This window comes from Telopea speciosissima, chromosome 11 (assembly GCF_018873765.1).
Source record: "Telopea speciosissima isolate NSW1024214 ecotype Mountain lineage chromosome 11, Tspe_v1, whole genome shotgun sequence".
Lineage (NCBI taxonomy): Eukaryota > Viridiplantae > Streptophyta > Magnoliopsida > Proteales > Proteaceae > Telopea > Telopea speciosissima.
In genome coordinates, this window is record NC_057926.1 from 50,100,054 (window position 1) to 50,115,757 (window position 15,704).

The 15,704-nt window shown below is 36.3% G+C and overlaps 1 protein-coding gene, 4 non-coding genes and 1 pseudogene across 5 annotated transcripts; 1 reads left to right on the plus strand and 5 right to left on the minus strand.

Moving 5' to 3' along the window:
- Positions 1-2,042: 2,042 nt before the first annotated feature.
- On the minus strand, positions 2,043-2,124 carry TRNAS-AGA. Its single transcript has one exon. It is a non-coding gene; the product is annotated as a tRNA-Ser (tRNA).
- Positions 2,125-2,143: 19 nt separating this feature from the next.
- TRNAC-GCA lies at positions 2,144-2,215 on the minus strand. Its single transcript has one exon. It is a non-coding gene; the product is annotated as a tRNA-Cys (tRNA).
- Positions 2,216-3,886: 1,671 nt separating this feature from the next.
- Positions 3,887-4,339, minus strand: LOC122645284. The gene has a single exon (XM_043838607.1). It carries the CDS (start codon positions 4,337-4,339, stop codon positions 3,887-3,889), a length of 453 nt encoding a protein of 150 aa, XP_043694542.1.
- Positions 4,340-4,560: 221 nt separating this feature from the next.
- On the minus strand, positions 4,561-4,642 carry TRNAS-AGA. The gene has a single exon. It is a non-coding gene; the product is annotated as a tRNA-Ser (tRNA).
- A 20-nt stretch (positions 4,643-4,662) lies between these two features.
- Positions 4,663-4,734, minus strand: TRNAC-GCA. The gene has a single exon. It is a non-coding gene; the product is annotated as a tRNA-Cys (tRNA).
- Positions 4,735-12,483: 7,749 nt separating this feature from the next.
- On the plus strand, positions 12,484-15,431 carry LOC122645285 (annotated as a pseudogene).
- The last annotated feature ends 273 nt before the right edge of the window (positions 15,432-15,704 follow it).

Below are 15,704 nucleotides of genomic sequence, written 5' to 3' on the forward strand. Positions count from 1 at the left end.
TGATAATTAAAGCTAGATCCTATCTTAATTATTAAGCACTCAGCTTAAATAGGACAGGAACACCCTCCAGATAAAGCCTAATTAAAAACAAAACCAAATTAAAAATGAGAAATATTTGTTGTTCTTTTGTGCAAACTAGCTGTGAACTATTAGGTTTGAATTGATATTAACATCCATACTTAGTCATAATTTGATAATATCCCTCATGCTCCAGTTAGCTTTAGAGTGTGAAACATGTCATTTAAGTTGGTTCCCACACCAAATCCCATAAGGTCCTGTTCTGTACCTTTTCACATTACAGTGTCCAATGCAAAAGTACCAATAGAAAATAGGTTATAATGATAAGAAATTGTTTAACTTCTAACCATTCTCAAATTGAATTAGTTTTCATCTTTTAATAAGTGCTTTTTTTGTTTCCTTTTTCTCTATTCCCTTCAATTTAAACAAATAAATTCTACTCCTACCACTAGAGAACCACTCAGAAACTATAAATTTGAAAGATTACTAATGGATGGAGCACGAATAGTGGTCCCCTATATTCTACAATTAGTGCTTGAGCATTTTAGTGTAATCTCTGTAATTGTGAGCTTAAACTACAGTACTCTCTTTGATTAGTGTTTGAACACTTGCCACAATTATAGTGTTTTTTTTTTTATGAAAATTTGAATTTTGGTTAACTTGATATTATTAGTAAATGAGGGTGGGCTTTGGTGCAACGGTAAGGTTGCTCCTTTGTGACAAAGTGGTCACGGGTTCAACTCTAGAAACAGCTTCTCTGTGAAAGCAGGGGTGGCTGTGTACATTATGACCCTCCCCAGACCTCGTAGTGGTGGGAGCCTCATGCACTAGTTACGCCCTTTTTTTATATTATTAGTAATCAACAGGTCTCATTTTAGTCAGTTAATTTTATTTTTTTTCACAAATATTCAAGTGCAATAACCTTAGGCTTTGTTTATGAACATTTTGGCTATTTTATTAAAGTAAATATCCCCCTTTTCAGGATTTCTTGTTAATACTCTAGTAAACTGGGGTGCTTAGAACTTCCTCTAGAGCATATTATTATTAAAGCTAGCTAGGTTAGGTTTAAAAAAATTGATATAGAGATTGGATTATTATAAATATGTTTTGTCAATCCAATCCGGGCCGGGGTAGGATTAGGTAGTGACTTCCTACCATGAAGGAACATTGTCCGGAACCATAAGATATTGTTGGCTTGATTCATTGTAGGGCACAATAAGTAACGTGTTTTAGTATCCAAATAATGTGATTAGTTGGTTGACTTAATGCATTCCAACCATCTAATTGCAGTGTTTTTGTCCATCATATTAACTCATCTCTACTTATTCACTACTCACTAGTGGTTAATGTCGTAGCTTCTGAGCTCATTTGTTTGTGTTTTAGCTCTAGAGTTAGGTACTACTTCACTTAATTACTTCAAGTCTTGAACCTTAATGTATCAAATCTTTACTAAGCCCTACCAAAAGGCAAGGGCAAGACAAAAAGGCAAGAGCCCAAACAAAAATTGCTCACTAAAAGGAGAAAAAAAATAGAAACTTGGCTATCCAACTACGATCAAATCAGACTCAACAAAGGTTCTCTGTCCTGGGTCTCTAACCTTGCTATAGAGAGCAAGATTTCTGATATTCAAGTTAAGAAGCGAATTTTCCTCTGGGCCAGGCATAGAGTAGGTAATATAGGGACGTTTGTTAGGGAAAGGAGGGGAACTGGGATTACGATGTCAAAAAACTAGAAGAGACGACCCGGGGGTAAATAGGCTGATTTGCATGGGGGTTGAACCCACAATTGGAGTTAAGACCCAAATGGACCGAGAGGCAAGAGTGACCTGGTCCAATAGACCAAGCTGGGTCAGCCACAAAAGGAAAGGGTGGAGGGCTGGGTCAGAGAGGGAATGGACAAACGAGAATGGGCCCACAAGGGCCGTTGGTAAAATCGTAGAGGGGGAAATGGAGGAGAGGTTTCGAGGGGATGGATATTCTCAAAAGTCAAAACGCAAAAGCGAAAATCACAAAGGGTGGAAAAAGCGTGAACGGCAGGATTCGAACCTGCGCGGGCAGAGCCCACATGATTTCTAGTCATGCCCGATAACCACTCCGGCACGTCCACTTTAATTTAAATATTTAACAGGGCCCAACCGGGTTCGAACCGGCGACCTCTTGAACTGCAGTCAAATGCTCTACCACTGAGCTATGACCCCATTGATATTGGTGTTGCTGTTGCTTCTACTAGTACTAATAAATCCACCGAGAAAGGCTCTTGGTTATGTTTTGATTTTTATGTTATGTCACATATTGATAGTACCGTGATTGGTACTCTATAAGACTTAATTGAGATGCTAGTTGAGGGGATTTGGCTCTGCCATGGCGGGAGCTAGAAGGTCCAGTCCAACAAAAACACCTAGAAATAAGGGGGGTTGGTCATTTAATAAGGGTCCCACCTATGAAATGACCAAAACCATCCTTGTTTTATTGGGTTGGACCCTCCAACTCCACGCCACTACTGGAGGAGAGCCAAATTGTAGTTGAGGTGTTTTGTAGTGTTAAATATATTCCTTCTAGAATCTCATTGGCTATAAAGTAGGTAGTAGGCACCATTAACACTAAAATTAACTATACTCGGAATTTCTAGTTACTCTTTAAAAGGTTTTAGGTCAGATTTCCCAAAAGAGCTTGGTTTCCAAATATACAAAACCAAAATTATTTACAAAGAAAGCAAAAGCTATACAAATGACCCAAGATGGAAATAGGACGAGGAAAGATCAACTCCAAATTAAGTATCGGAGCTATTGTCAAATCAACTCTAAATTTGAAAGATTATTAATGGATGGAGCACGAAGAGTGGTCTCTAAAACAGAGGTGTTGGTCTTTTAATAGGGGTCCCACTTGGGTCCCACTTCTGAAATGTCCGTGGATCCCTCCTGTGAAATGACCAAAACCACCTTTGTTTTGTTGGGCTGGACCTTCCAGCTCCCGCCACGGCTAGAGAAGAGCCAAATTGTAGTTGAGGTGTTTTGTAGTGCTAAATATGTTCCTTCTATAACCTCATTGGATATAAAGTAGGCACCATTAACACTAAAACTAACACTACTTGGAATTTCTAGTTACTCTTTAAAAGTTTTAGGCCTGATTTCCCAAAGGAGCTAGGTTTCCAAATGTACAAGACTGAAACTTATTTACAAAGAAAGCAAAAGCTATACAAATTATCCAAGAAGAAAATAGGGAGAAGAAAGATCAACTCCAAATTAAGTATTGAAGCTATTGTCAAATCAACTATAAATTTGAAAGATTGAGCACGAAGAGTGCTCCCCTACATTCTACAATTAGTGCTTAAGCTTAAACTACATTTTTTTTTTTGGTGAAGGTTATCTTTATTGGATAGAAGAATGTGATACACGCATACAGTTGAGGAGTCCAAGTAGAGTCCAAGTTGCAAAGAGCTTGGAGCCAAGGAGTGGAATTGGGTAAGACTGTCTCACACGTAAGCTACAGTGCCCTCTCTGATTAGTGTTTGAACACTAGCCAAAATTGTAGTTTTTTTTTTTTTTTAATTTTTTATGAAAGTTTGATTTCTTGGTTAACTTGATACTATTAGTAATTGAGGGCGGGCTTTGGTGCAACGGTAATGTTGCTCCAATGTGACCAAGTGGTCACGGGTTTGAGTCTGGAAACAATCTCTTTGCGAAAATAGAAGTAAGACTGCGTACATTATGACCCTTCTTAGACTTCACAATGGCAGGAGCCTTATGCACTGGGTACGCCCTTTTTTAATATTATTAGTAATCAACATGTCTCATTTTAGTTAGTTAAAAATTTTTATTTTACAAATATTCAAGAATCATTCATATTTTTTATTTTTTGATAAAAAGAAATTATTGACGAAGGAACAAAGTTCCAAAAGAGTCAGCATACAGTAAGGGGGAGATAGAAGGGGGAGGGGAAAACCAAAAGTTGGAATCTTGTGTAGTAGACGCAAATGACACAAGTGAATCCGCCACAGCATTTCCTTCCCTTAGGACATGGCTGAATCTGATGTCCTCAAACATGTGAAGCATATTGAAACAGTCATTCAAAATGGGAGCGATCCTCCAAGGAATTGCGTTCGAAGATCTGCTCAGGAGTTGCTTGATTAACAGGTTGTCGCTCTCAATGATAATTTTGTTGAGGTTCAGGGTGATAGCAAGGATCATAGCAGATTTAGCGGCAATAGCTTCAGCAGCCAGATCATAATTCCATCCGATCCCATAAGCAAATTCAAAAGTGAAAAGAGAATCCAAATTGCGACACACACCTCTGAAACCATCCAAGACCTGGGTACTGAACATTTTCGCTATTTTGTTGAAGTAAATATCCCCCTTTTCAGGATTTCCAGTTAATAATCTACTAAACTGGAACCTTACCAAAAAAAAAATCTACTAAACTGGGGTGCTCAGATCTTCCTGTAGATGTCTAAAGCATAAAAATAATATTGTGAATCAAATACTAGCTAGCTAGGTTAAGTTTAAACTTTAAAACGCAAAAGCGAAAATCACAAAGTAAGGAAATACGTGAACGGCAGGATTCGAACCTGCGCGGGCAGAGCCCACATGATTTCTAGTCATGCCCGATAACCACTCCGGCACGTCCACTTCATATTGAAATATTTAATAGGGCCCAACCGGGTTCGAACCGGTGACCTCTTGATCTGCAGTCAAATGCTCTACCACTGAGCTATGGACCCCCGTTGATACTGTTGTTGCTGTTGCTGTTGCTATTACTATTACTAGTACTAATAAATCCACCGAGAAAGGCTTTTGTAGTTGAGGTGTTTGGTAGTGCTCAATATATTTCTTCTATAACCTCATTGGTTATAAAGTAGGCACCATTAACACTTAAACTAACACTTCATTAGAGGTGAGGTGTGGGAGAGGTAATGAAATTTCTAGTTACTCTTTAAAAGGTTTTAGGTAGGGGGCTGTAAATGGATAATCGAAAATTTTGAATTTGATCCGCATCCGTATCCGTTTAGGGGCATCCGTATTCAATTAGGATCCGGAAAAAAATCCGAATACTTCGATAAAAATCTGAATCCGAATATTTAATTATAAAAAATTAAGTAAATAATGATCTTGAGGGTTTTTGAAGATTCAACAGGTTCTAGAATATGAGGAGAAGAGAATCATAATCTAAAACTATGGATTGAGAGTGAATTGTATCCACTAGGGGGAGGAAGGTTCGGGTTACACAAGGCAGAGGTGTAAACAGATGGTCGAAAATCCGAATTCGATCCGCATCTGAATCCATCCGAATCCGTTTAGAGGTATCTGTATTCGACCAGGAAATATCCGAATCCAATTACATCCGATCCGTATCCAAGCCGAATCCGATCCGTTTACAGGCCTAGTTTTAGGCCAGATTTTCCAAAGGAGCTAGGTTTCCAAATGTATATGACCTTTGTAAAAATTGTCTTTTATCTTCTTTTTCAGTTTTTGTTTCTCAGGCTAAGACAAAAAAAATATATAATTTTGAGAGCAAGAGTTGATAAAAGTCTAAAGTTGGAGGAAAATGATTTCAACAATAGGGAAGGATGAATATAACATTTGTTTTGGTGAATGAAAAACTTATTTACAAAGAAAGCAAAAGCTATACAAATGCCCCGAGAAGGAAATAGGGAGATGAAAGATCAACAAAAGTTTGAATATCGGAGCTATTTTGAAATCAGCCCTAATATAATCATTATTTTTTCTATCCTTCATAGTTTCTCAGCTCGTCTCTTGACATGAAATTGTCCGTTTTAATCCAATGGGCCTCAAGACTTTAAAACATGTTATATCAAGTAGAGGAAACTATTCTTTATCAATAACTCACAATCTCTCTCCTTAACCGATGTGGGATTAAATTTGCACTCTTTCATTTATCTCCCAAACCCCTTGTTATTAAGGCATCTCTTAGTGGGGATACCTCAACGATCTCCTAAGCGAACCGATACTATGCCATCTCTTAGATGTCACACCATACATCATAGCCGGAGGGGGAGAGAGAGAGATCATTGAAGCAACTTGGTTGCAAGGGGAAGTAGTGATATTTCCACTTCAATATTTGATCATAGCACAGTTTATTGACAAGTGGGAAATTTACACTTGTAGTAGGTTTCAAGTTGCACTTACAAAATAGACCACTCTTGGTATATATATATATATTAACAATTTAATAGTTGGAAGTGCAATAGAAACATTAAAATCCAAGAGTTCTGTTAAAGAATCTATTACAAATTTATACAGTTCTTCAAAAATACACTGTAGAGTGGTGTCTCTTATACCTCATTGAGTACCACACATATCCAGGAAATCAGTAACATTGTATTATTGCTTTTTAGTATATATCCACTTGTTATTTGTCCTGAACAAGAAGAAGATAACAAGATAGAAGTTCAATTCTTTGAAATGATATCTTATTTTATCACTCTTCACTGTGACCTGAATCTGTTTAAGAGGAGGCTATTGAGACTTTAGCGGTCCCAAAAATCCTTTCTCTCTGCATCAAGAAAACAACAAATAAAAGAAATGGGCATGCACCCACATGTAGTTATTAATTATCATAATAGAATATTAGAATGACTCTTTAGCCATATGAAATTTAATATAAATTCTTTCACAAACCTACCTTCTATTGTTTGTTTTAAATGTAAAGAAAGATTATAAAATTCTGAAACTCAGAAACCCATCTTGGTTTTGTATAATCATCAGCATTCTATTGTACAATTTGCAGCTTTGTAAAGAACAACAAAGTCATCACCAAAGGACCCTTCAATTATTTGGAAGGAAATACATTAAAAGTTCTACTGCCTGGTTGGTTCCCCTTAATTTGTGTTTATATTTAGATTCTAAGTTGAATCTCACATCATCAAATCAGGATTATGGAGGATTGATAGAAAACATATTCTTCAAGCACTAACAAGATTTGGAGGAGAAGCAGAATCTTGCAGCATTCTCATAGTTTGGTACACTTTGGCTCCATTGGTTCCTGGGAAAATAAAGAGAAGGAAAGTGAAATCAAATCAATGTCTAAATTATACTTTACTTTGTAACCAAATTTCTCTGATTTGAAAAGATAAAAAAAGATTATATTTGAAAACTATAATTACAAAATAGGGAGAAAGATCGCTACTAGGTTGTGTACGGTGCACAGCCCCGGCCTACACTCAGATATTGGGCCGCTTGAAATGACCGCTGCGTCCTCAGAAATTTCCACCTTTCTATGGGAGTGTGTCGGTCATTTTATGCTGCCCTGTGTCTAGGCACAGGGGTCGCGCACTGCATATGGAATAATTATCACCTCTAATTCGCTGCCCACTCCAATTTTTTCCAATTCCTCACATAGGAGCGAAAATGTCCACCCAACCCCACCTTGGGTAGTGTGTTCGGGCAGGGGGTAGGTTGGTCATTTTTGCTTCTATGTGAGGAATTGGAGAGGACAGCGAATTAGAGGGGATAACGATTCTCTGCATATGACTAGGTAGTATTCTCTTTCTCTACAAAAGTATTACAAAACAAAAGGATTTACAAAAAAAATAAGTGTAAAACAAAGTCAAACCTATTCGTTTTGTAAATTTTCCTAAAAGGAATGGTACATAAGCAGTTTTATTTGCAATTCTTGGTACGTATTTAACATGATTAAAAGAGTGCATCAGTTTTCAGATATCAAAAATTAGATTATATATTTAATCTTTATAACAAGAAATTAGAGCTCTTAATTTATAAACCCTTGTCTGTTGTAGTCCTGGCATTTTTCTTTTTTCTTTTTTTTCTTTTTTTTTTTCTTCTTTAATACTTTTTTAAAAAAGAAAGAAGAAGAAAAAGAGAGATCAACTGCTATTCACCAAGTCCCCATCTACAAACCATGTCATCGATCAGCTTCTTTCAACCTTTAATTTTAAGTTGAAAGAAAAAGTCAGACATTTATTTAATCCGAAAGCTTACCTAAAACAAACAGGTTGGGAAAATCCAAAGTTCCTCAGGGACTACTACATAAAGGGCAAAAAGGAAAAATGAAAAAGAGGAAAAGGACTGATATGAAAAAGGGCAAAAAAAAAAAAACCCCCTAAATTGAATGGAAGAATTCATATAAGGGAAATGACATAAAGAGCCAAAAAAAATGAAAAAAGAGGAAAAAGACTGATTCGTTTAAGAGAAAAAGCTTGAAATGGGTCTCCTAAGAAAAGTCTATTCCATCTAGTTGATATAAAATGATCAATCCTGAGAAAGAGATTTCATTTAGAGAACTAGATTTGAACTCAACTTTGTGACTCCAAAATTGGAATTTTATTAGATGGTTCATATTTTGTTAAACTATTATCTTTTCATTTTTTAGTTCAAAATCACTGAAAATGACAATTTCCTTTGGAAAACCATTTCACATAAAATATTTGCTACATGGAAATTCAGATGAACCACCTAAGAGCCTTTCGAATAGGCTACTATGTATCTACTAATTTAAAATTAAATGGGTGCATACTTTATTTATGGAAAGAGAATCATAATTGTTTAGTTGAAGCAATTTCCACATGCCCATAACAATATTGCTGTCACATGAACAAGATCATTTTGCATTTTACCTGTTGTATAGATGAAAAACTCTTTTGATATATCACATGCATGGTTTGAGGTATCGGATCGGATCGGCAGATGTTGGCCGGATCGAATCAGTATCGGCCAAGACCGATTCCGATACCAATCCGGTCCAGCTGTATGGACAGGGGTAAAAATTTAAAAAAATTATTTTTTTTTAATAAGAAAACAAGGACAAAAGTATCATATCTGTCCAAGTTTGGGCGATCCTAATCCGTATCGGCCGATCCGAACCAATCGATACCGAGATCATGAACCATGATCACATGTCAAATTTATAATGGAGATCAAATTTGTAATGGAGAACTAGGAACTTAGAGAACAAGTTGGATAAGTGAAAAGTGAAAACTTGTAATTTATCACCAGACAAGAGATCTCTACTTGATTGCATGGTCTCTAAACAAGCGTCTCGGCTAATGGGTGAGCACGTATGGGTATCTACCTAGGGGGCAGAGGTATCATCTTACGGTGCCCTATGAGAGGGCGTAGGAAACACCACGAAGTAGAGATCTTTTTCCCTTTATCACAGGGCTACAAAAAGGCATTAAGTTCAAATAATAAGGAAAAAACATTATCCAAATACTAATAGCATGTGGTGGAAATAGGGGTGTCAATCGGTTGGTTCGGGTTTGGGTTCGGTCCGGTTTTTTGGTTTCGGTGTGGCTTTTAGGGAAATCGAAACCGAACCAATAAGGACTTTTCGGTTTCGGCTCGGTTTCGGTTTCGGTGCGATTTGGTTTATGATAACGGGTTGATAGAGGTTTGGATTCGGTTCGGTACCGGGTGTTTTTTAAACAAGTTGGATTCAGTTTGTGCCTATTTTCTTCTCTTTCTCTTTTCAACAACATAAAATATTTTATTAGCTCCACACTTAAAAAGAAGATCAATGGAACAAGCATTGTTACAAATCAATTTCCCTATTTTCATAACCTCGTACTCATTGATTTATAACAATTTCTCTTACAACCATAAACTTGCTCACTAATATTGAAATCAATTCAATTATTCATAACCTTATACTCATTATTTTTTTATCGGTTTCATTCGGTTCGATTTTTAGTTTGTTATCGCTCGGTCTGGTGCGGTCTGGTTTTCAACTGGTCCCGTCATACCTCAATCCAAAACCATTCCAATAAGGATCGATTCGGTTCGATCTCGGGTTTTTTTGATCGGTTTTGATCAGTCTTAACGGTTCAGGCTAGGATTTGACACCCTTAAGGTGGAAAGATGCATGCTATTCAACCCTCACCCCCTTTAATTTCCCCCCCCCTCTTGTTCTCTTTATATAAGTAATATTCGGTAATGTTGTAGAAACAAATTATGGAAGCCTAGTCACTTAGGCCTGATTTGGTATGATTTCTATTTCAATTTCAGGGGGGTGATTTTTATTTCGTAAATTGTTTGGTTTGAATTTTGCACCTAATTTTAGGGAAATAAAAATCAAGTGGAATGAAAATTCTGCAATAGCTGAGGAGCTATTTTAGAATTTTTATTTCATCTGATTTCATTCTTTCTCTTTAATGAGCACATGATTAATTTGATCGGCAAAGTAGTAATTTTATATTAAAAATTAAACATCACCCTTCTTTTTCTCCTAATGATCTCACCACCACCACCCCACCGCCACCTTTACCACCACCACCCCATCGCCACTATTACCCGTCATTGTCACCGCCCCCCCCCCCCCTCCCACTATCACCACCGCCACCATCCTTCCCAAAGAAATATAGAGTATCCATTCTCAGAAATTGAACTACCAAATATAGTTTTTATTCTTGAAATATTTTATATGGATACAATCAAAACAATTTCAATTTTTTAACCAAAAAGTCTATTTGTTGACTATTTCATGAAATCAATCTGAAATTAAAATAGAGATCATACCAAATCTGACCTTAATTTAGATGGAAAGAGATATAGTGACGCTCCAATTACCAGTGGATTCATGATATGATTAATTATCCTTTCAATTAATTAATGCCAATTCTCCTCTTCTTTCATATTTAAGACAAAAGGAGTGAAACCCCCTGGACAATGACGCTTGTGAGGGTAGATGAAACCGACTGAACTATACTATTATATACTGAAATTACAAAAGTCAAATACGGTATCTTATATTTTAATTGGAGGCATCAGTCCTCTTCTACCGTATTTCTACCGTATGCCGAATTGCCACCACAGATTTTGCCTATCTAGACTTTGTTGGGGTACGATCTCTTGTATTCCATCACTTGCATTAGTGGGTTTTTCTGAAGAGTCGTTAAGAAGCCATAGGGTAAATTATCTGTATAGATTTTCACTATAAATGTAGCACAAGTTTTTTTTGCAATCAATTTCTGAGAGGCATGAGAATGAGCGGTTGTAACCCTCATCTCCATTGATAGTAAAACAAATCTCGTGAACACATAAACAATCTTACCAAAATGTTATGTGTCTAGTGGAACCCATTATAGTGTATAGGTGTTAGATTGGACCAGTCTAGTATGGGATAGGTTAAAGAGCTTGATTTAACGCGTTCCATCAGCTTTGGAGCTTTTGGCGTATCGGACTAGTACCATCTGGTATCAAAGTAGGGCACCACGTCACGGGTTCAAGTCACAGAAAGGGTTACCTAGAGTAGAGTGAAAACTATCAAGAGAGAGCTACCTGCCTCCGGGCAAAAATCCTGGATCAAAGTAGAACTGTTTGGAAATGGGTACCTACTGCCAGAGTGAGAGCCGCCGAGAATGACGGCTGTGGAAGCATGATGATCAGTTATGTGCCTAATGGGATCCACTCTAGTGTATAGGCGCTAGATTAGGCCAACCTAGTATAAAATAAATTAAAGAACTTGACTCAACACGTTCCATCAGTTTCGAAGCATATGATGTATGGATGGAGTACCTAACATAAAATCATCTTTGTAGGTTTCATTTTATACATATTCAGTCCATATCATTTACTTAGAAACATTGGGGCCCTGAAGACTCATGAAGTTCAAGTTTAGGCTGGCTGGAAGCATGAATTAATTTGTCTGTGGGCTACATATCACAAAAGATTAATCAAGGAACCATCCTTCATTCCTTCCAAAAAGGGTGGTTTCAGAATCAATCAATCAATCACCACCACAAAATCTTGTTGGAAAAACAAAGCCGCCAAATTCTTTCTTGAATCTGAACCCAAAAGTTCACTATTAAAAGTTTCCATGGATAAGATACGGTTTGTAGCCATCACTCAATCATTAATCTTTTAGCAACCAAATATTGTCCTCTCATGAATGTGACGGACACCCTCAAGCCTATCTTGGAACTAGCTCCCATACTTACCCACCAAGCTTCAACACTTTAATGGCCACAAAGTCACCAAGTTGATTGGACAAGTTGTCTTGTATTTAGGTCATTTCTTAATTTTTTAAGCCATATGGACCTACAACAACCCACCTGCCTCACCTTGAAAAGATCTTCAAATTGTAACCTTCACCCTACAAACAGAAACATTCAAGACCTTAGAGAGAGACCCATGTTTCAATATCTCTATTCTCCCTTAATGACAGTTATTAATTCTAAGTTAATATAATCCCACTTGCATGATCTCCATGTCACCTTTTCCTGTTTTCCCCCTTACAACTTGTATGTAATATGTGAGCTAGCTTATGCAAGGCTTTGTGGACCCTGCCCCTTCCCTTCCCTCTTGATGACCTACTCTAGGCCACAACCCCTCCTTCAAAATTTATTTTTTCTTTACTCCTTTTATCTTTTGGCCTCCTATAACCCATCTTCAATTCTTTCCTCTTGAACTCCATATCAGTGCATGCACAATGATCTTGGAAGGAAAGCAAAGAGAAGTCAGCACCTCTCTTGATCTACTCTTGTAAGCCATCTTCTTTTTCTCTTTAACTCCATATTAGTGCACAATGATCATGGAAGGAAGGCAAGGAGAAGTAAGTACCTCTCTCTCTCTCTCTCTCTCTCTCTCTCTCTCTCTCTCTCTCTCTCTGTGTGATTAATTCAAATTTTTGTGGTTGTAAGGTCATCTGGCCTAGATTGGTTGTCAATAAGATCCTAAGGAAGGGATTGGGTAGCAACAATTTTGTTGCAGACTTTCCAAACAATACTGAGACTTCACTAGAAATTCCAATTAGTTCATCAGATAATCAAGGATCTCTCAACCTCAAAAAGACAGCTTTCATTGATCAAGAAGATATACTTAAATACAAGTAAGCTTTCATTTTTTTTGGATGAATCAAGTAAGCTTTCATTGCCTTATCTAATTTTACCACTAAAGAAGTATGAGAGATTTTAATTATTGCTTATTAATATATATGTTTTCTAAATCATTTGATTCAGATTGTTTGTTAATACTTGGAATATTGGAGGAGCTGAACCACCTGAGAATTTGGATTTGGAGGATCTACTGGATACACACAATAATCCTTGTGACATCTACGTTCTTGGGTAATCAAAATAAATTAAGTTTATATAAATAACCCATGTATTAGAAGATGCTTAATTATGTTTTTTATTTCATTCAGGTTTCAAGAAATTGTAACTCTTAGTGCTGGGAATGTTCTAGGCTCTGAAAACAGTAGTATTTCCATGAAATGGAATTCTTTGATTAGAGAAGCTCTAAACAAGGGAATACCCTCTTCAGATAATACACAAGAATCTGAAGTAGAGGAAAAACAAAGAGTTTATGCAGTTAAGGAAGGTAATTTGATGAAGATCAATGTTCCAAGGTACTTTCAGTGCATCATAAGTAAGCAAATGGTTGGAATATTTATATCAGTTTGGATTAGAAGTGATCTTCGTGAATATATCAGCAATCCAAATGTGTCATGTGTTGGCTGTGGTATCATGGGTTGCCTAGGAAATAAGGTAATTCAAAAAATTCCTTTCTTTTTTTTTTTTGGGTAAAAAAAAAAATTTCCATTTAGTACTTACAACCATGAAACTAAATCTCAGTCGAAACTGATGGCCGAAATCTCCGAATTATTTCAGTTTTAGGTCTTCTCAAAACGAAATCCATGGTCGAAACCCCAAGTTCTGATTATGGGTTTCAACTTAGGGAGGCCCAGGGTCAAAACAAAGTGTCGAAAGCTTAAAACGAGATCCGAGCCTCATAGAAACCGGCCTTGAAATCGAGATTTAGAACTTTGCTTACAATTTTCTAAGTCTTTTATTTTGTCATGTGCAGGGTTCAGTTTCTGTTCGATTTTTTTTGCATGAAACAAGCTTCTGCTTTGTGTGTAGTCATCTAGCTTCTGGAGGGAAAGAAGGAGATGAGAAGCATAGAAACTCTAATGCAACAGAAATTTTGTCTAGAACAAAATTTCCTCGTGGTCCATCTCTTGATTTGCCGCAAACAATTCTAGATCATGAGTATATTTCGATTCATTCAAATTATAAAACAAGCTTCATTCATTGTTCTATTTTTAGTTTAGATATATAGTACGTCCATGTTTCCATCAACTGCCTTCCCTTGTTTTGTTTTTTAATTCCTTTAAGGCTATGTTTGGAAGCCAAGAAAAGAAAATTTTCAAAAAAATTTTAATTTGAGGAGAGAGATAAATACAAAAAAAAATCATTGTTTCATCATGATTTTTGTCTTTTTATGTTTTTTCTTTTCTTGGCTTCCAAACATACCCTAATTGATTTATGAAAGCAAGTGATGCATACATAATCATTTAAAAGATTAGTGGTTGCCCTTCAAAGAGAAAGTATAGTAGTTATTGTTGCTTTGAGACAAACAGTTTATAATAGTTTTTGTGAGTGAATGGCCAATAACTCATCTTCAAAGTTGGTAGTTGTTGAAATCTTTGTGGTTGTGATCTAATAATAACTATATTATTTCACTAGCCACCTTTCATATATTAGTGAATAAGATGATTAGAAAAGGAAAAAAGTATATTATAAATAATTTTATATAATTAAACTAGTTTCGTTTCTTTTTTTTTCCCTTCTTTGGAGTTCAATATATTTATTTATTCATTAAAAAAATTATTTTACTTTCTATGAAGTATTAATTTTTTTTAGCTAATAATGTCTGGTCCCCATGCAGTCGGATAATTTTCCTCGGCGACTTGAACTATAGAATATCCCTTCCTGAGCCAATGACGCGATCTCTTGTAGAGAAAAGAGAATGGAATTCATTATTAGAAAATGATCAGGTAGTTTAATTTATATAATAAATTGATTCAATATTTAAGATTTTCTCTCAATAATTTTTATTCTAAGATTAACATAAATTTTTATTTATGCGACATAAAGCTAAGGTTGGAGCTCATGGAGGGACAAGTATTTGAAGGTTGGCATGAAGGAATGATCCAATTTTCTCCCACATACAAATATTATCCCAATTCTAATGTATATTTTGGGTGTGCTCGAGGTAAAAAGAGTGAAAAAAGGCGAGCTCCTGCATGGTAAGTGATCATAAGATATAAATTCTGCCTCAAATAAAATAAAATAAATTCAAATAGTTTGTCTTGTTCTCTGCTGATGGCAATGCCAAAGGTGGAATTCAAGTCAATTAGTTTTATTTTTGTCTAGGTATGCCTGGACGCTAATCATGTACGGTAATTTATTTTTAATATATTCTTTTGCTGATCTTTAACCCAAAAAAAAACTCAAGAGCAAAGGTGATTTGTAGGTGCGATCGGATTCTTTGGTTCGGGGAGGGATTGAAGCAGAACCAATACAGTAGAGTTGAATCAATGTTGTCTGATCATAGACCCGTCCAAGCAATTTTTACAGCAGAGGCCGAGTTTCTAAGAACTTAAAAAGGAATTGAAAGGATCTTCTTGTCAAAGATTTTAAGGGCTATCAGACCATTTTGACAAGTGCAAGCTCAACAGATCAAGCTTCAAAGTTTAATTCAGGACAAAATGAGAACAAGTCCTCTTGTTGTCAGTGATGTCAAGCTTGATATTAGTAACCAATGTAAAAATGTGATATTCAATGGTAACGAGGCCATTAGAAATGTCTAAAATGCCCAGACCTAAGGTGTTTATATCCAATGGTCTCGGCCCCTTGACTCTCCCTTTGTTTATTTCCTTGGTTTGGTTATTTTCTATTTTGTGAGGATTCACCGTTTATTTTTACGGGCTTTG